At 42.3% G+C, this 26,282-nt stretch overlaps 1 protein-coding gene across 12 annotated transcripts in view; it reads left to right on the top strand.

Annotated features, from left to right (window-relative positions):
• The window catches only part of MAP4K4 (mitogen-activated protein kinase kinase kinase kinase 4), a 166,586-nt gene extending 147,285 nt beyond the window's left edge, over positions 1-19,301 (top strand). For all 12 annotated transcript variants that reach the window (XM_042040228.1, XM_042040237.1, XM_042040211.1 and 9 more), the window contains 7 exons: positions 3,576-3,719; positions 8,857-8,991; positions 11,370-11,470; positions 12,133-12,282; positions 13,149-13,308; positions 15,216-15,355; positions 16,081-19,301. In XM_042040228.1, the coding sequence (XP_041896162.1) occupies positions 3,576-3,719; positions 8,857-8,991; positions 11,370-11,470; positions 12,133-12,282; positions 13,149-13,308; positions 15,216-15,355; positions 16,081-16,164 (914 nt within the window). In that variant the 3' untranslated portion in view covers positions 16,165-19,301. The remainder of the gene's footprint in view (positions 1-3,575; positions 3,720-8,856; positions 8,992-11,369; positions 11,471-12,132; positions 12,283-13,148; positions 13,309-15,215; positions 15,356-16,080) is intronic.
• The last annotated feature ends 6,981 nt before the right edge of the window (positions 19,302-26,282 follow it).

Raw genomic sequence — 26,282 nt, 5'->3', positions numbered from 1 at the left:
TATTTTCCATTCTGAGACTTAGCTTTGTTAAGAGTGATTACTGCAGAGAGAAGCTGGGTACGAGATGTCAGCTGACTAAGTGTGTCTGGTCTTCTTGTCACTAGGGATAATTTGTGTTGGTGTCAGACAGTCAGGATTCCACACTTCATCAGGCTTAGAGCAGTGCCTGTTGCCTGCTACAGTGTGGAATCACTGCTGCAACACCCAGTGAAAGCTTTTCTCTGTTGTTGGTTTCTTGGCCAGAATCTATGGGGACACATGAATTTTTTCATTATCTAAATGTTAATAGTTGATGCTTGTGTATGTTACATACATGTTTATCTAGTATCCCTAAACTTGGCAGACTGTAAATGCACATGCAGCTCATTTTAAAAACTAAGGAAGAAGAGAATTGGCCATTGCCCTAAGTCACATGATTATTATATAGGTAACACAGTCCCCTCTCTTTTTTACATTTTTATAGCTCTTTCCAAGGCTTTAGTTCTCTTTTGGCGTTATTTCCAGCATTTCCTATTTCTCAGAACAGTACTGTTGTCCCAATCTTCTTGTCTGCAAAACTGTGTCAATTAAATAGCTCTCCCAACACCTTGTCTTCCTATCTGCTGCTTTCTTTATTTCCAGAACTTACTGGTAAGAAATTTTACCCCAACACTATTTCTGCTTGAACTTCTGTGTAAAGTTCTCTGATAAAGTTAAGACTTGTGCAAATGTAAACTTCCAGGCTGTGAGAGGGCAAATCAGAGAGAAATCGCATGGTGTCAGTAAAGATGACTCATAATTTCTCTGATCTGCCTTGTTTTGCCAGTAGCAATTCATGTTAATGGTTTTATATTTCTTTGATCTATGTATCTGACTGTTAGGGTAGTTTAAAGAATAGGTGTAAAATCCTAGAGGTGTTTTACGGCTGTAACACAGCCCTTCCTTGTTGAACATTTAGGGCCAAACTGATGGTGATACAAGTTGGTACACATTTGCTTCTTGGTAAGGTTTAACTTCCTTTACCCTTAAGAAAATTAAACCATTTAATGGTGATGCTTTTCATTCAAAAACAGGGGGACTTGCTTTGCTTTGATTTGATTAGCCTTACCAGTGGTAATGCCAGTAGTATCTGGCAAGCTGCTAATTGCATTAGGTCTCTGATACTGTGTCTTCTAGTTTTGAGTGGTGAAAGTCAATGTTAATGACATGGATGCAGTTACACAGATTTTTACACCCAGCCTCCACAGACAGCCTGTGCTTTTTCAGGAAGCATTTGCATTTGTTTGAAAAAGCCAGAACTGCTTAATTGTAGGGTGGCAGTAGAAGAGCTCTGCTGTCTGTGAGTAAGGAGGATGTCCGCATTGTAAAATTCAAGCACTGCTTGCCACCAGCATAGTACCTTGTTAGTTTCATCTCCAAGTGCATGTAGCCAAGGGAAGGGGGACAGGTGTGCATGAGAACTCAAAGCAGAAACAATTGCACCACAAAGGCAGCGGCAGGAGAGGTGAGGGTGGAGGTGGCAGCAATGGAGCCCTGATGTGCAAAGAGGAGAAGGGACCCTGAGGGAGCAGTTTGCACATGGCTTGCTTTGAACTGTAGCCCGCACTGGAAAAAGTGCAGAAATGCATGTTGAAGCTTATAGCTTTAGTCAATGGGTACTGGAGCTGCAGGAAGGAGACCAGCTGCTGGGCAGCTCCTTGGCTGGTTTGGTGCTGCTTCAGCCTGTGCTAAGCCCTGACTTGTGTGTGTCTAGCTCTCCCTGCTTCCTTCTGCTGCTTCTCAATCTGATGATGTCTCCCAGTATGAGAGAGAGTCTGTGTGAAATGCTCTTGGGTGAAATGCCTACTGCCCATGGGAGCTGTGGGATGGGATCCAGCTAGTGTTTAAAAAAAGATTGGATGTGGCACTCAGTGCCGTGGTTTAGTTGAGATGGTGCTGGGGCATGGGTTGAACTCAGTGATCTTGAAGGTCTCTTCCAACCCAGTGATTCTGTGATTAGTGCAAACCATGTGGGGGATGCGGAGGCAAGAGGTGGGCAGCAGAGGGATGAAGGAGGTGTCAGCAGCTAAAGGAGAGCCTGGAGGGTGACAGGCCTCCCAGGAGAAGTAGCAGAAGAGTAAATCCAAGCAAAAAATGCCTTGAGGCTGCTGGGACCTCTAAAGTTTTCTTACTGAGAAGGCTAGAGAGAGGAAAATGGAGAGATGCGTGATAATTTCTGAACTCACTATGGGCTGCATCTTTTTTTCTCATCCACCTAAAGGCTTTTAAGAGTGCTTCAGCATCAGCAGCTCAGCCCCCATCATTACTTCCTCTGGGCTGCAGCTCTGCTTCCCCCTAATACTCTCTCCCCTTTCAGAGATACTTGGTGTCCCCTGGGTCAGGCCTTCCTTTTTGCAAGCCACTCCCATGCCTGGTATCCAGGGTGTTGTTTAGGTGAGCAGTAATGCCCTTTTTCAGTACTGTAAGAAGGCATGTCACTGCTGTAGGTGCAGACTGCACTGAGACACACACACACACCTGGACACTGGGCACACCTGCTCTATCAGAAAAAGTTCATTATGGGATCAGCCCAGATGGCCCATTGGCATCAGTATAGTTGTGTGTGGGGTTAATTGTCTGACTAGGGATTAAGACCATTAAGCAGTGTAACTATGATGATCTTGTGTGAGTTTTGCTTTTCTTATTTCATTATTTTATTGTGCTAAAGCATGGCAAGTTTTATATTGGGATTGCAACATGGAAGCCTAATAAAGTGAGTCATACATTTGGTTTGATTTCCATTTCCTGTAGTGTATTTGAACTGTCTCTGCAAAATTTATGAGCTTCTGGACTTAAATATTATTGCAAATAAATAGTTATAAAATTTAAGAGTGATAACACAATAGGAATTTAAAACTTAGTCTCATATATATCTATGATGTAAAAAAAAAGTAATTGATTTTAAATAGTAAGGTTTTATGGTCTCTTGGAAAGTGTTCCAATGGACCTTTGGAACTTTGTATAAAGAAACTGGACTACTGACTTCTCTCGTCTATATTTGCTTGATCTTTAGGAGAAGCCTGTGGAAACACGAGATTACTGTAGTTCCTCTGGTTTTAGCATTCAGATGGAAAAGATTGGTGTGAAGCTGGGAACAAACCCAGTGCCTATCCTTTTACAAGAGGGCTGCACCACAATCTGTTTCTCCCAGTGGGAACTGTTTTTACTGCCATGTCCATGTCAAAAGCATCCTGCTACCACCCCCCTAACAACAGCTAATACGTATTTGGAATACACAGGCTTGCATACCACTTTGTGCCTCACTCCTCCTCCAACATTAGCATGCCTTTTTGTTTGGGAACTGGTGCTCTAGAAAGCTCTCCGTGGTCTTCCAGTCTCTTACTCTTTTGGACACCGTTTGGTGTCAATAGTCACTGTGGGCAGGTAATGTAGAGAGCCTCTGCATCGTAAGAGCTTTTAGGCTGCAGGCAAATGAGACCCAGTCAGCAGTGGTTAGACCTGCTTGAAACAAGTCAGTTGCTGTATCAATCATCACTTCATCAGAATATGTGGAAAAGGTGCTTACTAACTTGGATCTCTGGCTTTGTTTTTTCTAGGAGTGAACTTGTTGGTGGGCACTGAAAGTGGTCTGATGCTGCTAGACAGAAGTGGACAGGGGAAGGTTTATCCGCTCATCAATCGAAGACGATTCCAGCAAATGGATGTACTTGAAGGGCTGAATGTCTTGGTGACAATTTCTGGTAAAGTTAACTGTTGAACATTATATTTTTCCTCCATCTGGCATGGCATGGCAGAAAGATTTTCTTGGCAGCCTGTGTATTGAGGGGGAAGTCCTGACTGAAGTCAGTGGGTTTTCCATCATTTCACCTCTCTGAGTCTACAGTTTATTTCTGCAAGTGAATCATTTTCCACACAACACCCATGCCTGGTTGCTCCCTGTCCTTCCTTCTGTGGGGTGACATTTAAAAATGCTGCACAAGTTGGGGGAAATGTCTGGCTTTGTTCCCTTGTTCAGTATTTGAGAGCTGGAAATTAATGTTTTGTGAAGTTTGGGAAAATGGCATTCTTTCCCTCTGTCATGATTGCCTTCAACCTGGCCTCTTTCTAACCAAAGCACAGTGTGCTACTTGGGTTTAAAGACATTTTTCTTGTGCGTTAGAATCTGTAGAATGGGGAAAGCTCTTGCAAAATAGGGAAGTAAGTGTGATGCGCAGTAAAAGTGTGAGAGAGAGGAGTACGGTGTGTACATGGTGTGGAAATGACCAGAGAGCAAGAAGGGAGATTGGTGCCTGGTCTCTCACTGGGTAGAACTTGGGAATGACAAATTAATGGGAGATGAAGGGTGGTGGTGATGCTTGTGTTTGTTTTCTGTGTGCTGATGAGAAATATGTTGTATGAAGCTTGAGATTGCAGACTCTTAGACTCTAGAAAGTTATGGCATAAGGTTAACCTGCTGTTAGACAATTTGATGTGGTGCATTGTTAGTCTTTCTTCACTGGTGTTGTTCAGCCATTTACCTTCCTTTTGTTTTGGTTTGTTTGGGAAATAAGTCTTTGCTGTGCTGTGTGTGACTGGGAGAGGTTGTTAAATGAGGTTTCTCACAGGATTTGCTGTTGTTCAGACTCACCTAAATTTTGTTGAGGCTCCAGAATCTCTCTGAGTCTGCTGGAGGAGATCTCTGGCTCTCCCAACACTTATTCAAAAGGACACACAGTAGACAATTTAGTGGAATTTAATGCATTAGCCATGTGTTACCACAGATCCAAAGACCCATGCCCATGCTGCTGTCATCAACATGGGATTTGTTTCTGTCTGGAACAACTGAATTTTGTTGGTTTGTCACTTGCTGCATTCTCAGATACAGCTATGCTATGAAATCTATAAAAAGAAAAAGATGAATCAGGCAGCATTTAAAAATACACAACCTGCTGTGTGTCCTTTTGATGTCTAGTGCTGTATGTTAAAATATAAGCCGTTGGAAAGGCACCATTTGATAGATTTTATACTATAGCAGACCTTGTAAACAAAAATATTGTATAATCCAACTTGTGTAAAATCTGTTGGTTTGAAACATATGCTACACAATTCACAAGTGTCCGTGATTCAGTCTTGTGTATAATTGTTTTAAGTTTGTTGATGTTTGCGTCAGTCACAACTGGAGTACCCTGACACATCCGTTTTCTTTGTTTCCTTCAAAACTATTGCTTCCTCTGTGGAGACACGCTACATTAACCCTTAAGAAATCAGCTGATCTTTGTTCTATGCCTTTGTGTCTGTGCCATCTCCTGTGTTTTATGGGAGGTTACTGGAGTATGAGGCAGAAGAGGCATCCTTGCCCAGTGAAAGGCAGGGCTGGGGGAGCATATTCAGTGAAACCATAATGCTGTTATGCCCAAGCTTCCCCTTATGTCCTGCTTTTGCCTTCTGTGCTCCACATCTCAGTTTTTTACTCTCATGCTGGACTTCCCTAAGCATCTTTTTATTTGTGATGAGTTGCTTCACCACTCCAGGCAAAATTGGGATGCTGGAATGAAGTTATGTTTCTGCAAATGGTGTGTTTTGGCAGATTAGTTATTGAACTCCCTCTGAGCTTTGTCCCCGCGCTGCTGCAGCTTCGCTGGGAGTATTGTTCAGCTCACTGTGGTGCACTCAGCTGTATGTTCCCCTGAGTTTTTTGGGAAGTGATGTGCTGATGGTGGTAGGGTTTGAAAGGTGTCACTGCGTTGTGCGAAGAAGCTGCCGTGTGCTAGGATTTTAAGAGGATTGTCACCTAAACTTGGTTTTAATAGACACACTCTTGAGTCTGAAAACATTATATCAATTCTTGACCCAATTTATATTTGAAGTACAGAACTTTTTGACAACAAAGCTTTTGATACTGAGATGCTGAGCCTTCTAGAAATGGTACAAGAAAGCCGTGCAGGTAAAACAAGAGTAGTTGATTGGTTCTTCAGTTCATGCTGTTGAGAGGCAAAAAACATGGTTTCTTCTGCTGAGATGATACAGTGCAGAGTCATAAAACTGCTGGAGGAGAGAGTGGCAACATGCATACAGAACACGCTCCAGTTGTGGCTCCCTGAGGGTTTTGCCAGCCCAGCTGGCTGATGGTGGCACCAGGAAGGTAGGAGGAGATGACAAAGTGGAAGAACTGGTTGGAATCTGCCTGCTCAATAATTAAAAACCACAGTGACAATAAAAACAAAAACTCAATATAGGGAAAAGGACTTTGCCTTTGAAACTATGTCTGTGGGAGAATCCAGCCTGGGAGTTCTCATAGAATTCATTGTCTGATTAGTTCATTTGATGGCTGGAGCAGAGTTTTCTTTCTTATTCAATGGTCATAATGATTAGACCCCTGCAAAAGATAAAAAAGACCAGATTTCTGAGAGCTGTTTAAACTGACTGGTAGAGCTTTACAAGGAGAAGGATCTGATCTCTGCACTCCAAATGGGAACATTAAGAGCAGCAAAACTTGTTGAAATACATGCATAGCCATGTTTATATAACTAACTGGTCCAACTCTTTTCGTGTCAGGCTGCAGAAAGGCAAAGGAATTTCCTGTCTTGTGACTTTTCCTTGTGGTCTAGACACCAAAACACAATGGGAACACACTTGAGATATTTCTCAGTTGTTTTGAAAAATATTTCTGGTTGGAGAGAAATACCCTGGTGCACATCATGTGAACCAAAGGGAAAAAATGTAGCCGCGTGCTGGGAAATTCCCATGTGTGCTGTTTGTTCTGAGTCTTCGAGTTTGAGTAAGCTACTGGGGAAGCTACAACCATGGAAAAATCTGAGGCAGAATTTATCTCCTTGTGGACAGGGACTCACGATGGTTTTAAAAGCATTTGGAACATTGTACTGACCCTGAGCCCTCTGAGTTCTTCCTTGCCCAGAACTGCAGTAGCTTCTGATATGAACTATGTTTCCTATTTTTCAGTGTTTTTAAAAGAGCCCTTGTGGCTATAATTTGCAGTGTTTTCATGGAAGGACCTTTCCTTGGTTACATGTGGGACTTCTGGAAATACTGTTTCCTGCTCTAGTCCTCCAAATCTTGAGAAAGCTACAGGAGTGGTAGGGCTTTACCCCTTTATGAAACATGGCTTAATAAATTTTAAGTCAGGAAGTAAATCAGGGTACTCATTTACTGCCAAATCTATAGTCCCATTTGTAATGGAGATAAACAATAGATGGTGCAGTGTTACTTCACATTTCATTGCATGGCATCAGAACAGAAGGGCTTTTAAAATTGAGTGACAGATCCAGTATTTGCAATTACCTCTCCAATTCCACTTTAAATTTAAGCTCAGTGAACAGATTTTTTACTTTGAAACTGCCTCTTCTTTTCCTCCTGTCCTTTCCCATCCAAGTAGTCATAAAAAGATCTTTTAGACTGTGTGTATTTTTAATGCAATGGCTTGTGGTGCTGGAGTCGATGGAGAAGCCTGTTTGCAAGCTGTGCTTCCCCATGTTGCTGCCTCAGCCCCTGCAGATGCTTTTCCTGACAAGCCTACCTCTGTTGGGGATCCCCTGCCATCAGGGTAGGGGGTCTGTGCCAGCACCGGCACAGCCAGCTCCATGTGGAGGATGGTCTCAATGCCTGGGCCTCATGTCCTGCTGCAGCCAGTATCCCCTGAGCAGCCACCTGTGAACTAATCTGTCAGCAGGCATCCTGTGAAAACTTAAATGACAAATTAAAGACATTTAGCGGAACTCTATAGCTGGATCTGGCTAGCAGGCTGCCAGGTGGACCATCTTGATAGGAAGTGGCTTTCGACAGCACAGACCAGTACAGTGTCGCTTGGCCAGCCCAGCAGTGACTGCAGTGACTTCTCTAGCAGCTGAGAAACACTGGACAGGCACATGGCGCTTCATTGTGGCTGGTGAAGAACAAGCATGGAGCTACCCCGCTGACAAGTAGGGTCCCTGAGAGCATCTCCTGTTTCCTTTCCTTTCACAAGGACCTCATGGAGCCTTATTAAATGGCTCCTAGTCAAAGCAGGGGTGATCTCCCTTCCTCAGCCGCAGCTTCATCTGTGGAACTGTAATGGCTTCAAGCAGCAAAGCAGCGGGAGAAAAGAGGATGCAAGCTTTGTGTATGTGCATTTAGGACTATCTTCTCACTAGTTCAGCAAATGCTTTGTAGGCCATTAGTTGTTAAAGAATCACTGATAAAGTTTGTCATGAACCTTGCATTCATTTAAAGAGGCCTTCTCCTATCAAGAGTTAAAAGTCTGAGGCGTATTTCGATGATGTGGCAGATGCATTGTCAGTTGAAGATAGGGCAGCCTGGGCAGGTAGCTTCTCTCACCTGTGGAGAAGAAACACCTTTCACAGTTTCTGTGTGCAGTCTGATAAGTATTACACCCTTGCAGTTCAAGGGAAGGGCTGCTGACAAAGCAGTCATCAGCTTTTAGCAAGCAGATGAAGTTTCAGGTCTCATATTCCATCCTCCTGCTCTCCTCCAGTTTTGTGTCAAAAAGAGCCATTCTGACTCAGCTATATATATATATATATATATTTTAATCTCAGTGCATGACTCTCTTGTGCTTTTGTTGTGGGAATTCCCTGTTCTAGTGGAAGTTGTCTAGGTCCTAAGAACCAGATAGCTGAAGAGTTATTTCCTTGAGTTTGTCATTTATGTTCGTGTAGTATTGCCATGTGTCTCTGTCATTGATTATCGGGAAAGTGCGTGTCTGGGTGGAGTCTGGAGTGAAGCTGTTATGGATGTAAAAGCTAAGGGAGATGTCTGTGGTTGCAGCATTTTCTCCTTCATTGTTGTTTTGGTTTGCTTTGCAGGGCTTTCTGTTTGCCTGGGTAGGGCTTTTTGCAAGTATCTTCCTATGGAGATAAACCATTGTTTTAATTTTGTGGCCAGGTAAGAAGAACAAGTTGCGAGTTTACTATTTGTCATGGTTAAGAAATAAAATCCTTCACAACGATCCTGAAGTAGAAAAGAAACAGGGCTGGACAACGGTGGGCGACTTGGAAGGCTGTGTGCACTATAAAGTTGGTGAGTAGCAAATGCAGTAATCAAATAGTTGGGACAAAGGATGGCTGAGAAAGGGAACTGCAGTGCATGTAGCTATTGGGTTTAAAGTTCGGTCGGTTTTATTTCTAGCTGTCTTACCTGTTTCTCAGGGTGAACTTGATGGCAAAGCACCAAAATAGATGGCAAGTTACAGGGTTAAATTGAAGATGAGAGGGATTTTGTGGTGAGACGATGGGCTGGGAACTGGAGAGTGTGCGAATCCCATCTGTCTCCTTCCTGTAATGGATGCAGCTTCCAGAAGGGTGCTGATATGGGCAGTGAGGGCTGGTAACATTTCACCAGGTCTATTAGACCCTTTAGGTAATAGAGGGATTCTTGTCCCCAGCAACTGTTTTCTTTGCTAACAGGTTTCCCTGATCTTGTACCATGATGAATTTACATGCTGGAATAGATTGAAAAAAGTCTCTTTTTAATTAGATTTTAGAGACTGGGGGAAAAAAAAAGAGTGGGAGGAGAAAGGAAGCCCAGGTAGCAGATGAGCTTTGGGGAAGTATCTGGGAACAGAGGCATGTCTTTAACTTCAGGATGATTCATTGATTCCCCTTAGCTCATGAAATTCCCTAATGCCATCTCAGATCTGCTGCAGTACAGTTACAGAATCAAGTGTGTTTTCATTAGACAGGTGCCCTTTGAGTGGTTTTAAGTAATTTAAATGGATTTGGCTATAGAAACTTCCACCAAAGCTGGTGAAAGACATGTAGCATTCACAGCCAGCAGAGTATACAGTGAGCCTGCTGCCCTGCAGGTGGGAATATGAACCAAGAGCTCTTTCTGCTGCTTCGGTTTCATGGTGCATCCTAATGGGCACTGGATGTTGCCTCTGATTTGATTTTCTCCCAAGAGCCAGCTCAGTTCCTTTCCAGCTGTGTCAGTCGGTGTGGAGCAGCAGCAATCAAACTGTTCTCAGTCTCCTCCTGTCATGCTCGTGCTCTTGGAAAAACCTGCTAATGGGGCGTAATCAATAACAATGGCAGTAAGTGACTGCTGAACCAGGAGCTTGACCCCAAAAACAATTAATAATGCACTTCTCTGGTATCATACCCCAGGGTGTCAGCAGCATAATGAAGTGGCCTGTTAACAATACATCAACAGCTATTGAAAGGAGGCTTTCCAGCAGGGAAGCGTCTGAAACAAAGAGCATTCTCTTCCAGATGAAGAGGGGTTTGTTACCCTGGGCTGCAGCCTGGCACTGAACTTCCCTCTGAACCACAGAAATACAGTAGACTTTTTCAGGTAGTGAGAGGCCTCTTTGACAGCTGCGCTTCAGTTCCCAAGAAGGACAGCTCTGCCAGTAGTTGGGCTTGCAGTCTGGACGCTGTCACCGAGGCAGCTGGCACTGATCACTTCCTTGTCTCTTTGATGCAACAGGGGTCTCCGATGTCAGGGTGAAGTGGTATTTATGGATCTCAGTTGCTTCAGGCAACTTTTGGCTCCTCTAAATGAGAAATTGCTCTTTTGAAACTTAAGATTTGGGTGAATTCCCAGATAGCACCCAGAGCAAATAATAAGAATTATCAAATGTCCCCTTTCACAGATGAGGTGGTTTTGTTCAACACCCCCCTCTTCTCCGTGAAAAAATTCCAGGAAGTCTTGTAAGCTAGACAAGACTGAACAAAAGCTCTGTTTTTAGTCAGTACAGCTGTGGAGGTTGAGAGAATTTATTTTGTCTGTTGAAAAAGTGTCAAGTCCCTTAACACTTACAGTTCAGTAGTCTTGCTTTCCTGCACAGCTAAAAGAGCAAGCAGTAGTGTGGATCATTATTGTAATGATGCTTTATTTCTGATTATTTCTGTGAATCTTTTTTCTTTTTCTCAAATGAGTTATGTCAGACTTTAGGGACAAAGGAAAGTGCTCCACTATCAAGCTTGCCTTTTGCTTTTGAAATTGAGTTATGTTGTAATTTTTTTTTTCTTCCTCCTTTCCTCTGGGTAGTTTCTCCATCAGCTCAAAGTACCACTGCCAGTGCTGTGACTGGAACTGCCAGTAATGGACTCTTCCACAGTCACGGCCTTCTTTTATTGGAATGTCCCTGTCTGAAAATTCATTTTCCTGTCTTGATGACTAAGCACTGTCCAATGTGGAAAAAAATAAGTGGAAATAAGTGTGTACTGACTAATTAATTCTAAAGATGGTGGCATGGTCAGTTGCTAATAAGAGTAATGACTTTTGCAGCATAAATGTATCAAAGAGCTTAACTTCATAGAAGTAGCAATCCTAAAATATAGTGTTACTAAAACTCTCAGTATTTCTTCATACTTACATAAATTGTCTTCTTTCTTGATGTAACTGGAATGACTTTGTAATTATGCTGAATTATTTTTTGTTTTCTTTAATTTCAGTAAAATATGAAAGAATCAAGTTCTTGGTAATTGCATTGAAGAGTTCTGTGGAAGTCTATGCATGGGCACCAAAGCCATACCATAAATTTATGGCCTTTAAGGTAACAGTATATTTCAGCCATAGGTAGGATTTTCCCATAACCACTTGCAGTTATCCCTTTTACAAAAATGTTCTGACATTGTATCATGGCCATGTTCCAAGTTCTTTGGTAAATCTCCACAAACTTTGTATTATATTTTAATTTAGGAGGGTTTTTTTTTTTAATTCTAGGAGACAATACACTTAAAGGTCTAAATTGTAACCGAGCATAAACTAATAATGACACAATATCACAAGTCTTTGTTTGCTCTGAGTGATACTCAGCATTGTTATGGGACTATTTTTGAATGCTGCTAGAATGAAATTAGCTGGCTTGGTATAATTGCCAGGCTGATTTACAGACAGTTACTGTTGGTTGTGCAGATAGAAGTAAGTACTACAGGAGTGCTGAATTGCCCTGAACTTTGGGGAGAACAATTCTTACTAAAAAAGCAAACAGGCCAAGTAAACCTGACAGAAAATAGCTTAGGTGATTGAAATGCAGCAGTTTGCAGAGTAATCTGTCCTTATTCATGAGAGACATGTTAGCCTAATGGGTCTGGTGTCTAGGGACCAGAGGGATGTGGAGGAATAAACCCACAATGTGTGCATGCGAGCATATTTTTATAAACCCCACTGTTTTTCGAAGCACTAAAGTAAATCTCACTGATGGTTGTCTCACAGTCATTTGGAGAATTGGTACATAAGCCATTGCTGGTGGATCTAACCGTAGAAGAGGGCCAGAGACTAAAAGTGATCTATGGCTCCTGCGCTGGCTTCCATGCTGTTGATGTGGATTCAGGATCGGTCTATGATATTTATCTACCAACACATGTAAGAGCTGCTGCTGTGGTTGGGTTTTTCTCTTTCTTTCTGGTGGATCACACCACCTCCTCCCCCCGCCCCAACCCCTTCCTTTCCCCAAATGACTGATGTGTCTGGCTGTCCCTGTGGATCACTGCCAGATGTTTGCAGTGGTAAATTGGATGGAGGGGTCTAAGCAGATATGGCCACATTTGCCATGGGGTTTGTGCCTCACTGTCAGTCCTCACGTCATAGTCAGTATGTCTCTATGGTCTGGAGTTGCCCACTCAGATCTGACGTGGACCAGTGTGACTGTTCCAGGGGTAGCAGGTAAATGGCCAAGTGCCCTGCAAATGCCCAGCAGCACAAATGACACAACAGCCCACTGATGGGTTTCAAAAGGGTTGGCCTTAGTGGTAGTTTTTGTTCTAAGGCCAGGTGGCCTTAGTTACCAAGATTTCCTGTTGGTCATTGTACACAGAGGTGTCAGATGGGCCACCCCAAGCACTATCCAGTGCAGTGCAGAGATCTGAGGTCTGCATCTGCAGTGCTTGCTCCAGGCTCCCTTTCTGCCCATGAAAAGAAATAGGCACCCCTACAGAGGAATTAATCTTTCCTTGGTTTAGATGTCTGCCTTAGGATGAGAGGATTTATGCTTCAAGGGTTTACAGGTCTTGGTCACCGTGTATGGTGTCTAGCTCGAGGGGAGCAGATCTAGTGCTTCTAAAGTGAGTGAATTTGGGACTAGATGATCTTTAGGGTCCCTTCCAACCCAATCCATTCTATAATTCTGTGAATCCCTGATGTGTCAGCCAAAACCAAAACCCACTCATTTCTTTCTTCTAGCACAGGATCTGCAGCATTAAAACAAAAGTTTCCTCTTTCTGTCTCTGTAGATCCAGAGTAGTATCCAGCCTCACGCAATCATCATTCTCCCAAACACGGATGGGATGGAGCTACTGGTCTGCTACGAGGATGAAGGAGTTTACGTCAACACATACGGAAGGATAACCAAGGATGTGGTTCTGCAGTGGGGAGAAATGCCAACTTCAGTTGGTAAGTGCCTCTGGTGTGCCATGTACGATGTGCTCTTAGGGAGTGTGAGTCTGTGCACATGGGCAGAAGGAGGGAACATCGAGTGTGCTGCTTCTACATCTGAAGTCAGTGCTGTATTATTTCTGGAAAACAGCTGTTTTGGCTGAAGTTTTTGTGAACAAAACCCAAACAATCAAATTGTGGAGTTCATGATTGAAAAACTCACCATGACCTCTGTAGGCCGCTGCAGAATTTTTGCTAGATAGCCACAAAGCTGTAGAAACCTTTCAGTATAAAGGCATATAAAGTGGCAGAGGAATAAAATATTATGGGTAAGTCCATGTGGATAACAAAAGGTGTACCTCATTTGATGTCTTTAATTCACCTTCAGATTACTCATCTCTCCAGCTCAAAATAAGGTTGAGAGTGAGAACAATAAGTGTAGTACACAAGTACAGACCAGAATCCCTCTTGCTTGTGCTGCTGTAATTCAGTGCGGAGCATAGCGTGGGCTGTGGTCACACCTTCCTTTTGTTGGGCAAGCACATTGCATTTTATGGGCTGTGGGATGCCTGCACATATTGGGAGATGACTGCTGATAGCTGTTTGAGCAGCAGGAACAACAATGGAGGAGGAAATTTAAAGACATTTCATGCACAGCATGTTCACTCCTGTGCTGATTAACTCTTGACTAGATCTAAAAGCAAGCAGAATATATCAGCTGGCAAATTCCAGAGCCTTTGGAGATTGGAATGCTTGTGAAGTAGTAAATGGCACTGAGGCAGCCAGCACCATTTGAACATCTTGTCTGGCAATTTTTAGAAACTATTTGGCCCAGTTAGCACTAGTGAAATATTTAAAAATAAATAATTTTCCATCAGGATGGTATATGCACTGTTGGTGTACATTATATTGTAGTAGATAATTTGATTTAATTTCACTGAAAACTAATATGAATATGTTATATAAAAGGAAAGTACTGCAAAATTAAGTATTTTTAAATTTTTCTGGCTAGGAAGTAGTTTTTATTTTTCTGTTAAGAATGCAAATCAGAGGCAACAGCTTAGTCTTCATTAAGTTCCCCATATGTTATTTTTGACAGCATTCCTAAGACTATCCATCAAACTGCTTTGTGAATATACCTTTGCATAATGCTGGTGACTATACTTTTTATTTAATTTTCTTACTCCTGTCAAAAATAGATTATTTTCCTCACACTACTACTAATCTTGTTCCCCTCTGACACTAAGGAAAAATGTTTGATTTGTTGCTTTATTTGTACACAAAGGAATGCAGTATGTCAAATAATAATATTTCTACTTTGAGAGTTTAATGTGAACCTCTTGAGAGATATACGGAATGATTTTCAGTTGGCTTTTGCAAGGAGATCAGTTTTTCAAGTATTACTCCTATTAAGAGAGCCTAGGTAATTTTTTTCTAGTTTTACCTTTCCCTCTCATTCTTTGTTTTTGCTGACAAACTCCTTCAAGGAGGGAAAATAACATGTAAGACACAGAGCTGGTGCTTGGGACACACTGTAGTGGATGGGCTTAGTCTATTTAAACCTTGGCTTCTGCTTTCTCCTAGTCAACACCTAATTAATCCATCTCTTTGTCCCAGACTTGGAGAAGAGGCCTGTGTAAAAACTCAATGTTCCCTCAGTTTAATTAAAGGTTATAGAGTTTCCTTTGTTACAAATGCTCAAGGAAGAAGTATATAACATAGAAAGCACGCAAAAGAAATTAAAATAAAAAAAGGTATTTTTTAGGTACATGTTCTGAGGACAGAAATAGCACTCTGAACATGTGTGTGGCTACAATAACACACATGCAGGTAATTTTTAACTAGAGTGTATCAGGATATTCTGTGCTTTTTCCATTTTTCCTGTTGCCCCCTGCCCATGCTAATGTGCTGTTTTCTCTCCAAAGCATACATCCGATCTAACCAGATCATGGGCTGGGGAGAAAAAGCTATCGAAATCCGGTCGGTGGAAACTGGACACTTGGATGGTGTGTTCATGCACAAAAGGGCACAAAGACTCAAATTCTTATGTGAACGCAATGACAAGGTACATTCCCTCCCACCAAGTTTGTTGCCAAGATGATAAACATGTGCTTCAGTTGGGTACTTAGGTTGGGTTGACCCTGACCAGCAGCTAAACACCCAGCCAGCCTCAAGCTCTCTCCCCTCTCCCATGGAAGGGAAAGAAAATAGTCAGAAGGCAAAAAGACTCATGGATCGAGATATGGACAGTTTAATAAGCCAGCAAAAGCTGTACGTGCAAGCCACACAAAGTAAAGAGTTAATACACGGTCTCCCATGGGCAGGTGGATGTTTAGATGTTTTCCACACATAATGCTTTCTTGGGAAGACAGATGTCATCACCACAATGTCCCTCCTATCCTCTCCCTTTCCCTGAGCCTTTATTGGTGTACATGATGCTCTATATTATGGGACATCTATTTGGTCAGTTTGGGTCAACTGTCCCAGCATTGTCCCCTTCCAGCCTCTTGCCCATCCCAGCCCTCTTGCCTTTTAGGGGTGAGGGAGCTGGAGAGAAAGCCCTGATACTGTGAAGTATTGTTCAGCAGTAGCCAAAACACTGGTGTGTTAACAACACTGTTTAACACAGATGCAGAGCCCTGAACCCACAGGCCACATGAGGAGCATCAACTCCATCCCCATCAGCCCAGACCAGCACTGCAATTGCACTGCAAATACTGGGGACAGTGAAGGCACATTAGAACCAGTGCTGTCCTACCTGTTGAATTTGCTGATCTCTTTTCTTTGCAGGTTTTCTTTGCCTCCGTGCGGTCAGGTGGAAGCAGTCAAGTCTATTTCATGACCCTTGGCAGGACTTCACTTCTGAGCTGGTAGAAGCGGTGGGATTTGGAGAGGAATTGCTGACATCCAGAGTCTGAGATCTTCATAACTTGGAATTATTTTCAACTGGAGTACAGACCTGCACGAATGCAGCACTCTGTGTAAATGTGTGTGCAGGCATCACTGGTGTTAGGTTTCTTTATGTTTTTCAACTGAGGCTGCGACGCAGCTGGTGCTGTAAAGATATTGCCATCAGGTGCTACAATGTCTTTGAGATTTGGGATCACGCTAGAAAGCTACAGGTCTTCTTTTCCCTTCAGCTCCAGGATTCCTAGGATTTGAAGGACTCTGTTTGTTAGTGTTAAAACAGAGAAGGGGGAAAAAAGGAAGAAAACCAAACCAGGCTTACCATGAATATGCTGTTTGTTGAGTGGACAGGAGGCAGGCAAGAGAAGGTGAGAAGTGGTGTAGAGAGTCAGACTGGCTGAAACAGAGGGCAGATCTAGTCTAGTAATGTTAACAATGTATTTAATTGACATTTCTTTTTTGTAATGTGACAATATGTGGACAAAGAGGAAGGTGCAGGTTTTAAGAAGTTAATATTTATAAAATGTGAAAGACACAGTGACTAGGATAACTTCTTCTTGGGGACAGGGAGGGTGGGAAGGGGCTTGGGGTGGAATTCTTAGGGTTTTTTTGTTTCTGCAGTTTTATTTTGGCCTGGCCAATAACTTTAGTCATTTTCTGTGTACCAGGTGTTGCCTGAAACATGTGCAGATGATAAAAAAAGAAAAAAAGGAAAAAAAAAATTCATTTTCTATAATGATTCTGTGTTAGGCCAGAACTTGGTTATGTCACAGTATTAGCACTGCCTCAGTTAAAGGTTTAATTTTTGTTTAAACCTAGAAGTGCAACAACAGTTTTACCACAGTCTGCACTCGCAGAACTAAAAAAAAAAAGAAAAAAAAAGAAAAAAAGAGAAATAAAATCCAAACTACATATGTTTATTTTTTGTGCCTACCTCATTGTTTTTAATGCATAAAATAAAAGAGGTGGTTTAGTTTATACGTTTTTAGAAGAAAACCATTAATGTCTAATTTAATCTTAATACCAAAACTACCAGATTGAAAGGTTTCTGACTGTTATTGCATAGCGAGCTTCAGCAGGAGGAGAGAGTAGTCCGTGGGGGCAATAGTTGTAGCGGTATGGCAGTGAGACACTGATTAATGTAATTTGCTTACAAAATTTGGTAAAGCAAGCATTTTTTAAACCAGTTTCATCCTTAATAGAAGTCTGAATTTAGCCTAAACCAGAGGTTTCACTCTTCTAACACGTGGGCTTAGTAACAGGCAGGTAAAAGTAACTAGGCTAGTTCTATAAATTGTTAAATGTTGTAGGAAACATTTTGGGGCGGTGATGTTTTTCTTTTTTAAGAATGCAATGCACTAAAACTCTTTTAAGAATGTAGTTAATACTGCTTATTCATAAAAACAGCGTATACCTGTGTTTAGATGTAAGATCCCAGCTCTGGCTTTTTTTCTTTCTTTTTTTTTTTTTTTTAAGTCAGTTTTATTTTATGAATAAGTTCTGACATTTTTAATAAATGTCTTGAGAGTAATAATTTGTTTAGTGGCTACATGTTCATTACTTGAGAACTCTTGAGTGTATAATAATCTGTTGATGTTGTAATAATGCACAGTGTCACAATTCAGCCATTTTCCTTTTTGTTTTCTTTTTTTTCTTTTTCCTTAATTCCTTTGGTGGGGTACTTTGCTGACAGCTGCCTTAAGCTGTTCATTCAGTGAACAGGCTCTTAGTGTTTCATGGGCTTTGTCTTCTGCTGTGGTTAACTTTCCTTCATGGCATGACAGGTAGGGCTTTTTAAACACGTATTCTTCAATTCAGTCAAGCTGATGGCTCAAGCGACTGGTCACACAATCAATTAAGAGCCAAGAGCACCAAGTGTGCAAAGCTCAGACTCAACAGACCCTTCTTTTGGTGTCAAATCTGACTGCTGTAAATCCTTCAACCCCAGTCAGCGCTGCTGCTGAAGACTCTCCTTCGAACATCGTAGATGGTTGCAAAGTGAGCGGTAAATGCGTACCTCCAGCGCATGCATGTGCACACAGCAACCCCCACTCCCCCACCCCCCAAAAAGAATCAAAACTCAAGAAAGCCTTACATTTGCTGGCGGAGGAATACCTAGAACTATTTTTTTTTTAATTGTATGACTTTTGGATAGTGTCGAAGGTGAAGGATGTGTTCTTTTCAGGCCTGGTGTGGTCAGCCAGAAGAACGATCAACCTTTTGTACTATAATGAACTAAAGGGGACTTGAAAATGCAACGTGATGGTAGACATGGGTGTAATCACAGAGCTGCCCTGTAGTGTAGTTTGCCGAAGCTGATTCGATCGAATGTCAGTCTGCGTGATTTAAATCTTCCAGTGCTATGTGGTCAAAATTAATCTAGTCCTTGAAAGCTAATGCTATTCACCTAGAAGAAGATGCTCCAGTGCTGTAGGGATGCCCAGGTCATGGATATGTGCTGTTGAAGTTTTGAGGCTCCGGGGGAGGGTGGAAATCTCCTTCCTTCAGTGGGTCTGCCCATCTGGCAGCTTCTGCCTCCGCAGAAGTGCCAACATGGCAAGGTAAAAACAGTATTACAAAACCACTTCATATACCAACATCGAACTCTTCAAACAGTGCTTTTGTAAGCAAAGAAGAAAAGAAAAGCTCCTAGGTTTAGTTTTAAGCTTTAATAAGTAATAATTTTCTGTATCTTTAAGTCAAAGTAACCCTAACTTGTATGACTGCAGTGTTTTTATTTTTTATCTTATGCACATGTTATGTTGGAGAAAATGTTTACAAAAATGGTTTTGTTACACTAATGTGCATCACATATTTATGGTTTATTTGAAAGTGATTTTTGTGGGTTTTTTAGTTTTTCATAGTAGTAGTAGTACACTTTTTGTGATTTATAACCCCAAACTCTGCTGATTATAAAGATGCTAAACAATAATACAAAATGACAAACTGCATTAAAATTACTAATCGTAGAGCTGCAAAGCAGACTGGTGACAAGTAAAACACTCAGCCTTTTTTTTGCAGTGCTATCTAACTTGTCTTCTGTGTATTATGGAAATTACTGTTTTTTCCCCGTTTTTCCTTAAATAAAGTCAAATTGACACCTATTGTATGTGGAAAGTACTTTGAATATCTACTGGCTGCAGAAGTCAAGCTGCATGTTGCCTAGTTGCATGTTACCATAAGAACAAAAGTCTTATTGTCAAATCTCATAATTTTAGAGACTTTGACAATAAATACAGGCTTTTGAGGGCTTTTTTTGTTGTTGTTCTTTTTTTTTTTTTTTTTCTAAAGCCCAATCTCCTGATGCAGTTGCTCTTTTGAGAATTGCAGTTTTACTTTTACAGTGAAAATCTTAGAAATGTGAGTGTGGGCCCGGAAAGAAGTTGTGCAAGGAGAGCTTGGGTGCATTGTGAACGTGCCCTCCTGCCACGCCGCCTTCAGGCATGTGGTTTTTGTAAGCTGGTATTGCTTATTGTCAAGAGTGCAATGAACGGCAGTCCAGAACCAGACTCTTGCACAGCATAAAAGCATGGCTCCAAAAAAGCCAAGCTTTCCTAGTCATAAGCCACAAATACTGAGCAGGTTTGATGCTAAGTTGCTGTTTTCATCCCCAGGGTTTCCCTTGGGCTTTGCCTGTGTTTTTTCACCACAGGCTGTGTCTGTTTTCTGAAGTGGAGATAAACAGTAGACGTTTCCTTCCGACTAGGCTGGTCTCTGTGTGAGGAGGAGGAGGAGGAAGTCTGTGGTCCCAGACTTCGGCCTTTCCTTTCACTCTCATCTGCAGAAGGCATGGGGTGTGGTGTAAGTTGAAAAATGTTTCAGGGTTTCACTTGCTTCCTACAGACAAAGGTATCTGAAATCCTTGAGCCTCACAGCTTTTCCGCTTCTGCAAGGATAGATATTCTCTGAGCTTAAAGAGCTCAGGACCAGACAACTGCTGGTCAGGGTCCTACTGGCTCTGCTCCAGTTGCTGCTTCAGAGCTGCTGGTTTTCCTCAGTCATCCATGACCCACTGAAGGCTTCCCTCAGTAAAACATGCTTAGGTGCAGTTGGGTGAGCACCGTTAGCTGGTCGTGAAGACAGATGTGAGCTGATGCTCATTCAAGTGTGCAGTAAGTAGCTGAAAGCAGCAACCACAGATGCGAGTTTTGGAGCAGGTGCTGGCAGAGGCAGTGGAGAACAGGGAAAACCTTTGTGCTTCTGTGAAGAAAGGCACAGTTATGGTGACTTACAGTAAGAAGGAAATAAAAAAGATAGCATTGGAAACCATGCAGCAGATCTAATTCCTCTATGGGACTTGTGTAGGTAGCAGTGGTGAGAAAGACACAAATTTTTACTTTGCAAGGGGGGGAGGGATGTTCATGGGGCAGAAGAGAACAAACAGTGCAGCAAAGGAACATGTGCATCTTAAAACTGAACTACTGCCTTAGTCAAACCAGAGAAAGAAATGATCAAATGTCAAAATTGAAACAGTTTTTTTACAAAGCTTTTAAATATGGAAGTTAAATATTAGTAAAGTGCAGAACACTTACCCAGGAGATTGAAGCAACAAAATTCCAAATTAGAAAAGATACAAGAGCCAGCCCTTTTCAGCAGGTTGCTCTGCTGGCAGTCATGTGCTAGAGCAATAGGACTGTATAGAACCTTACATGAAGGTGGGAAAGTCTTGTTTTGTGGGCTGCTACCTTTTGTGCAGAGACCTTGTTAATTCTTCTGCTTGTATTCATGTGGTGGTCTGGGAGGAGGACTGTAATACTGCTGAAAAGAGTCTGAAGTTGCAGAAACTTCAAGTGCAAGAAAAGAGCTGATGGCAGAGAGGGGACTCAGCACTGTGCATTCAACACAGGACTCCATGGTGTCAGAATGGTCCGTGGCAACAAATACAGTAGTAGTAACGGGACTGCATTTCCACCTTAGGGCCCAGTGCCTTGTGAGCTCCAGCATCTCAGCCCAAAGCTTTTTCTCTCCTCTAAAATCACTGGAGAAATACTAGCACTGAGTTGTGCCACTTTGCTTAAGCAGTGGTCGTGGCCAGCCTGGGCTACTTGCTGCTGGCTCTTACTTTGCCAGGGAATCCCAACCAGTCCAGCAGGGGAACAATGCTGGGAACTGAACTGTGAGAAGACTTCTTTTGCCCATGAGGAATAAGCTTTATGGCTAGGACTCCATCTGCACATGAGGGGTGTCCCTTGCCTGCTGTACTATACTGGCGTGTGTAAGGAGATGTGGGTTCAAAGAGCTGTGTGTGCCCAGCAGCTGTAATAATGTTCGATTGTAGCTGTCGTCCAGTATGTACAAATTCACTGTTGAGCTCCAGCACACAGCTTTTGGCCTATTTCCAACCCATTAAAGGCAGGAAAGCTGGTAACAACGGTCTTCTTTTGACTTAACTTTTTTTTTTAAAGGTTTTTTTAACATGCTGCTGTGTTGGTGCTGCTTGGGGAGGTGTGAAAACGCAGGGTCAGGCCAAAACTAGCACAGCCACTATAGCCATTGGACTGCTGTGAATGTAACTGGGTGGGGGAATTAAAGATGAAGATCAGGTAATAATTGCAGTTGCTTAATTTTTGCTCCATGATTGTGTGGCTCAGTGCAGCATATAAAGGGTAAAATCTCTGCCCTAGAAATACTGATAATCTTACTCTCTTTATCTCTCTGGTTTATTCCACTCTTGGTCTAAACAATGATAAACTAGGGGGAGAAGGAGGGAGGAAGGTGTTTCATTGTTTAAGAAAGTAAATCCCTGACTCAATCAAAATATGCCCTTTCCAGCTGAGGAAATGACAGGGGTACTTTCTTTGTTAAAATAGGAAATTGACTTCAATGTTTCATTCTCAGGCTCTTTTGATTCTATGGGGTAAATATGTGGCACGGGAAAATCAGATTAATTTGTTCCATTGCTGCATGTGGCTCAGATTTTACTTGCCCTCTGTGTGAAATTTATATTGCAGAATCGCATGTTTGTCATTCAGCTTAATTTGTCCATTAAAAGGCATTACCATACTTCCATTTTATTTTAATATTTGCGTCTCCCAACCGATTTTACCCAGACCATGTTACCCATGGAAAAAAAAAACATTTCTGTCTCTGAAACAGCTGTTGGAGTGAAGGGATTGTAAATGCTGTTTGTGTCATCTCTTGTCACAGGGAGGTTACAGACAATTTCTGGTAGAATCCTGTCAGTATAGTTAGCAAGACTCTAGTCTTAGAAACAGGGAAAGCTGAAAGACAGAAGAGAGTAAATGATGTGTTTGGCAGCTTTTAGTTGTCAGAGGGATAGCTAGAAAACAGGTTTTTAGTTTTAAGATTCTTCAAGTCAACCATTAAACCATCTTGGCCCCTTTGGGTACGGGTGTTTCCCTGGTGTTTGGTGAAGGCAGTAGAGTGTGACCCACACGCTCACGTTTCTGGGCCAGATGCTGACTAACCCTTGGCAATGGAGACAGGAAGGCATTAGCAAGGTGAGATCTGTCAGAGAGCAAAGAGCATGTTTTCTGCTTTATTGCAATGATTTTACCAAATTTTCTACCTCTGCTAAAGGATACATGTGCATGTAGTTTGGTATAGAGCATGCTTACTTGCAACAAGGAAAAGTCCTGGCTTTTGGCAATCCTGTGTCTCTTACTGGTGGTGCCACCAGGCAGAAAGTGGACCTGGGTCCTCCTAGAAGAGCCTTGTCAAGAGCTTTCTCAGGCCCACTGCAGACCTAAGCATTTACTTTATCTTCAAACATAACATAGACACAATCTAACCTCTCTTCTCCCAAGCACTGTGTCCTAGCCTCCAGCTAATGCCGAAGTGTAATCCCAAACCTGAAGGCAGACTTCCTGCTGTGATGATCCCACCATGGTGCAGCCTGTTGGAACCCTGGGTTCAGAGAATTTCAGCCTTTCAGTGCTGACAGGCAATGATCTTCAAAAGCACACTGCATTTGACCTGAGGGCTTGGGAAAGGCTTCCCTTATTATGTGATAGCACTGAGGTTGTTGCTGTGTAATTAAAGTTATATCACTGGGTGGAATATGTAGAGATGTAGAAAAATTAGGTTTATGGGATTTAGTAACAAGATGGAGGATTTTGGGTGTGGGTTTGCTCTTCTTCTTTCCTCCTTCTTCTTCACAAATCTCAGTGTTTTGGTATTGGTTCAAAAAGCCCACAGTGCGGATCATGAATAATTAGTTATTGGATTATAAGTAAAAATAGATTAGTTGGCATTCCATAATTGGATAGTGTGGACTTGAAATGGCCTTGGAAGTTAGAACTCGGGGCCATCGTCACCTTGTTAACTTAGAGGCATATCCCATGCAGCTGTGCTGTAGATAAGAAATAATAAACATCAATTAGAAGAAGGAGCCTGGTGTCTCCTGTGTTTTAATCTGAACTCTGAGTAAAAGGACTCACGAAACAGAGGCAAAGAAGAAAAGAAACAAAACAGAGAAAATGAATAACTGGTGCTCCCATGTGAGGACTCAGAGTTTGGACTTCCCTGAAGAAATGAGAGGAAAAAGAAGAAAAAGCAGCTTAGAACTGGAAAAGAAGAAAAAGCAGCTTAGAGCTGGAAAACGAAAAAGAATATTCCCCAGGGAAAAAAGGATCTCGGACCCTAATGCTGGTGAAAGGAACAGGGCCGTACTTCTGAACAGTTACGGAACAGAGGGAACTGAGGAAAATTTCTGACGGCAAAGTCAGGTATGAATTATATGCTTCAGGGTTAATCCTGAGTTCATAACGTTATGTCAAAATCGCAGAGAGATGCACTTAATAAGCTAGAATCTATGGTTAAAGAACACCCTACAGCTGTCCCAAAAAACCAATTAAGAGATCTCGGTATCTCTGAGATTCTGTACATCTAAGACTATATAATACAGCCTCTCTTGGAAATGGTCCCGCTGCAAGGCTTCTTCCCGTTTGCAGAGTTGTATACGAAATTATGGCAAGCAAATTCCCTAATCAAAATCATGTAGAACAGCGCAGCAAAATGCCGGCAGCTTCTCACAGCGACACAGCTTGCGCGCAGCCTCTGCAGCCCACGCAGGAGCGGGAGGGGACCCCACCTCCTCCTCAGGTGGCAGGAGCTAAAATTCAAATGGAACAGAAGGAGTCTGTAACAGATCATGAGCTGCCCGAAATGTTAAACACAATTGCCGGTGCAGCAGATATGGCAAAAGCAAAGCAGATAACATCTGAGGGGTTGCAGGGAAATGCGGGTTCATCCCTGGTTGATTCACGAACCACGGCACAGACCGACCTGGGACTGGAGCGGTCAAAACAACAAAAGCCACCCCAGACAAGCCAGAGAGAAGCAGAATGTGATACTTTACCCGTCGCTGCGGCGTGTAGTCTCCCTCAGTTGTCTGTTTTTATGCAAAATCCTATAGAATCCCCCACTGCCGTGGCGAGCAGGGGACTTGTGTTTTTGCAAAATGGTGGCACACAGCTTACCTCTGCTGTACAGCAAAATGGCAGCGCGCAGCATACATCCACCATACAAGAAGATGGCAACACCCAGCGTACTTCCGTAAACAATGCCTATGTACTTCCACCTGCACCATCTTGTGACCAACAAGTTGCTTATCCTCCAGCTGCAGTTCTACAGCGGGCCGCTTCTGTTATTGCATCCTCAATTATATATAATACACAGATAAAAACACAACCGAATTTCTGTATGAGGGAATAAGGCATGAATGCAGCTTTGAAGCCAGAAGGAAAAACATCTTTACAAGGCATAAATCTACAAAATACAAACAATCTACAGAATGCATATAGAGAATTAGTCACATTTTCTTCTAATTTAGGTGTATTTTCAAGCAATAATCCAAGTAATTCTTCAGAAGATACACCTAACTTCACCAACTGGGCAGAGGTTAGAAGAAAGGCAGTAAAGGATGGAGAATCACAGAGCAAACAATCAAGCCACAGGAGATACAACTTAGAACCTGCATCAACAATCTGCAGGATCAGCAGCTCCTGGGAGAAATCAGTTGAATTAGGCCAATTTTGGGGATCACCAGTGATGAACTTGCTCCAGTTTTTGACTTGCTAAGAGGAGACTGTGACATCATGTCTCCCAGGACTCTTACTCCTGAGGCTCAAAAGGCTCTTGACAGAGTGGCAAACAGGTATCAACAAATACTCATTTTTTGGAAAATATAAGGATACCCTTCTGCCAGTGGATACATTTTACAATGCAGTCTTTGCCTCCTTACACACAGGAGAAACAGCGAAACATGCATGTCAGCATTTTCTGCAAGCATTTGCATCATTAGGTGTGCCTCAAGAAATAAAAACAGACAATGGTCCAGCTTACGTAGCAAAAGAGCTACATAAATTCTTAATGAATTGGGGTGTGTGTCACTCCTTTGGTATTCCTCATTCTCCTACGGGGCAAGTAATCATTGAAAGAACACACCACACTTTAAAATCCCTTTTGGACAAACAAAAAAGTGGGGGGGAGGCAGAGGCTACGCCTCAAATGCGCCTCAAATGTTTTAAACAGCTCTTTTGCAGAACCAAATCCACCAATAATCAGGCATTTTTCCATTACCACACAAGAAAAGTTAAAGGAAAACCCTTTTGTTTTGATCAGAAATCCAGAGACAGGGAAAATCAAAGGTCCGTTCCCACTAATAACCTGGGGCAAAGGGTACACTTGTGTCTCTACAGGTGCTGGTCCAAAGTGGATTCCTTCAAAACACATGAAGCCCTAGAAACCACAGGAATATGCAGACACCCCCAGAAGCAGAGAAGCAAGCATGCAGACGTGAACTGCAGAAGGACCGCAGCTGATGATAAACATCTTTTATCCCACGTGCAGAAGCTGTCAACTTTGGGTTTTGTGCCAGTATAATAGTGTGGGAATTGTTGGTATCGTAAAGCCTTGTTGACAAATGTGTGGTGTGGATCGTGTTACGATTCAGAATTACATACAAAGTGTAAGGCCACTGAAATTTTAATTATATTAGGTCATGAGGAAGGAAATAGTCTGCGTCTCCATGGTAATTGGAGAAAACTTTAGAGAGAATCCAAAGAGGTCCAAATTTGCGGAATTGAATGCAAAAGAAATAACTTTCATGCCTTACGCTTGGC

The sequence above is a fragment of the Corvus kubaryi genome, unplaced genomic scaffold, assembly GCF_017639235.1.
Source record: "Corvus kubaryi isolate FWS band 111438036 unplaced genomic scaffold, C.kubaryi_AGA036_p1.0 133, whole genome shotgun sequence".
NCBI lineage: Eukaryota > Metazoa > Chordata > Aves > Passeriformes > Corvidae > Corvus > Corvus kubaryi.
This window is presented reverse-complemented; position numbering and strand designations above follow the sequence as displayed.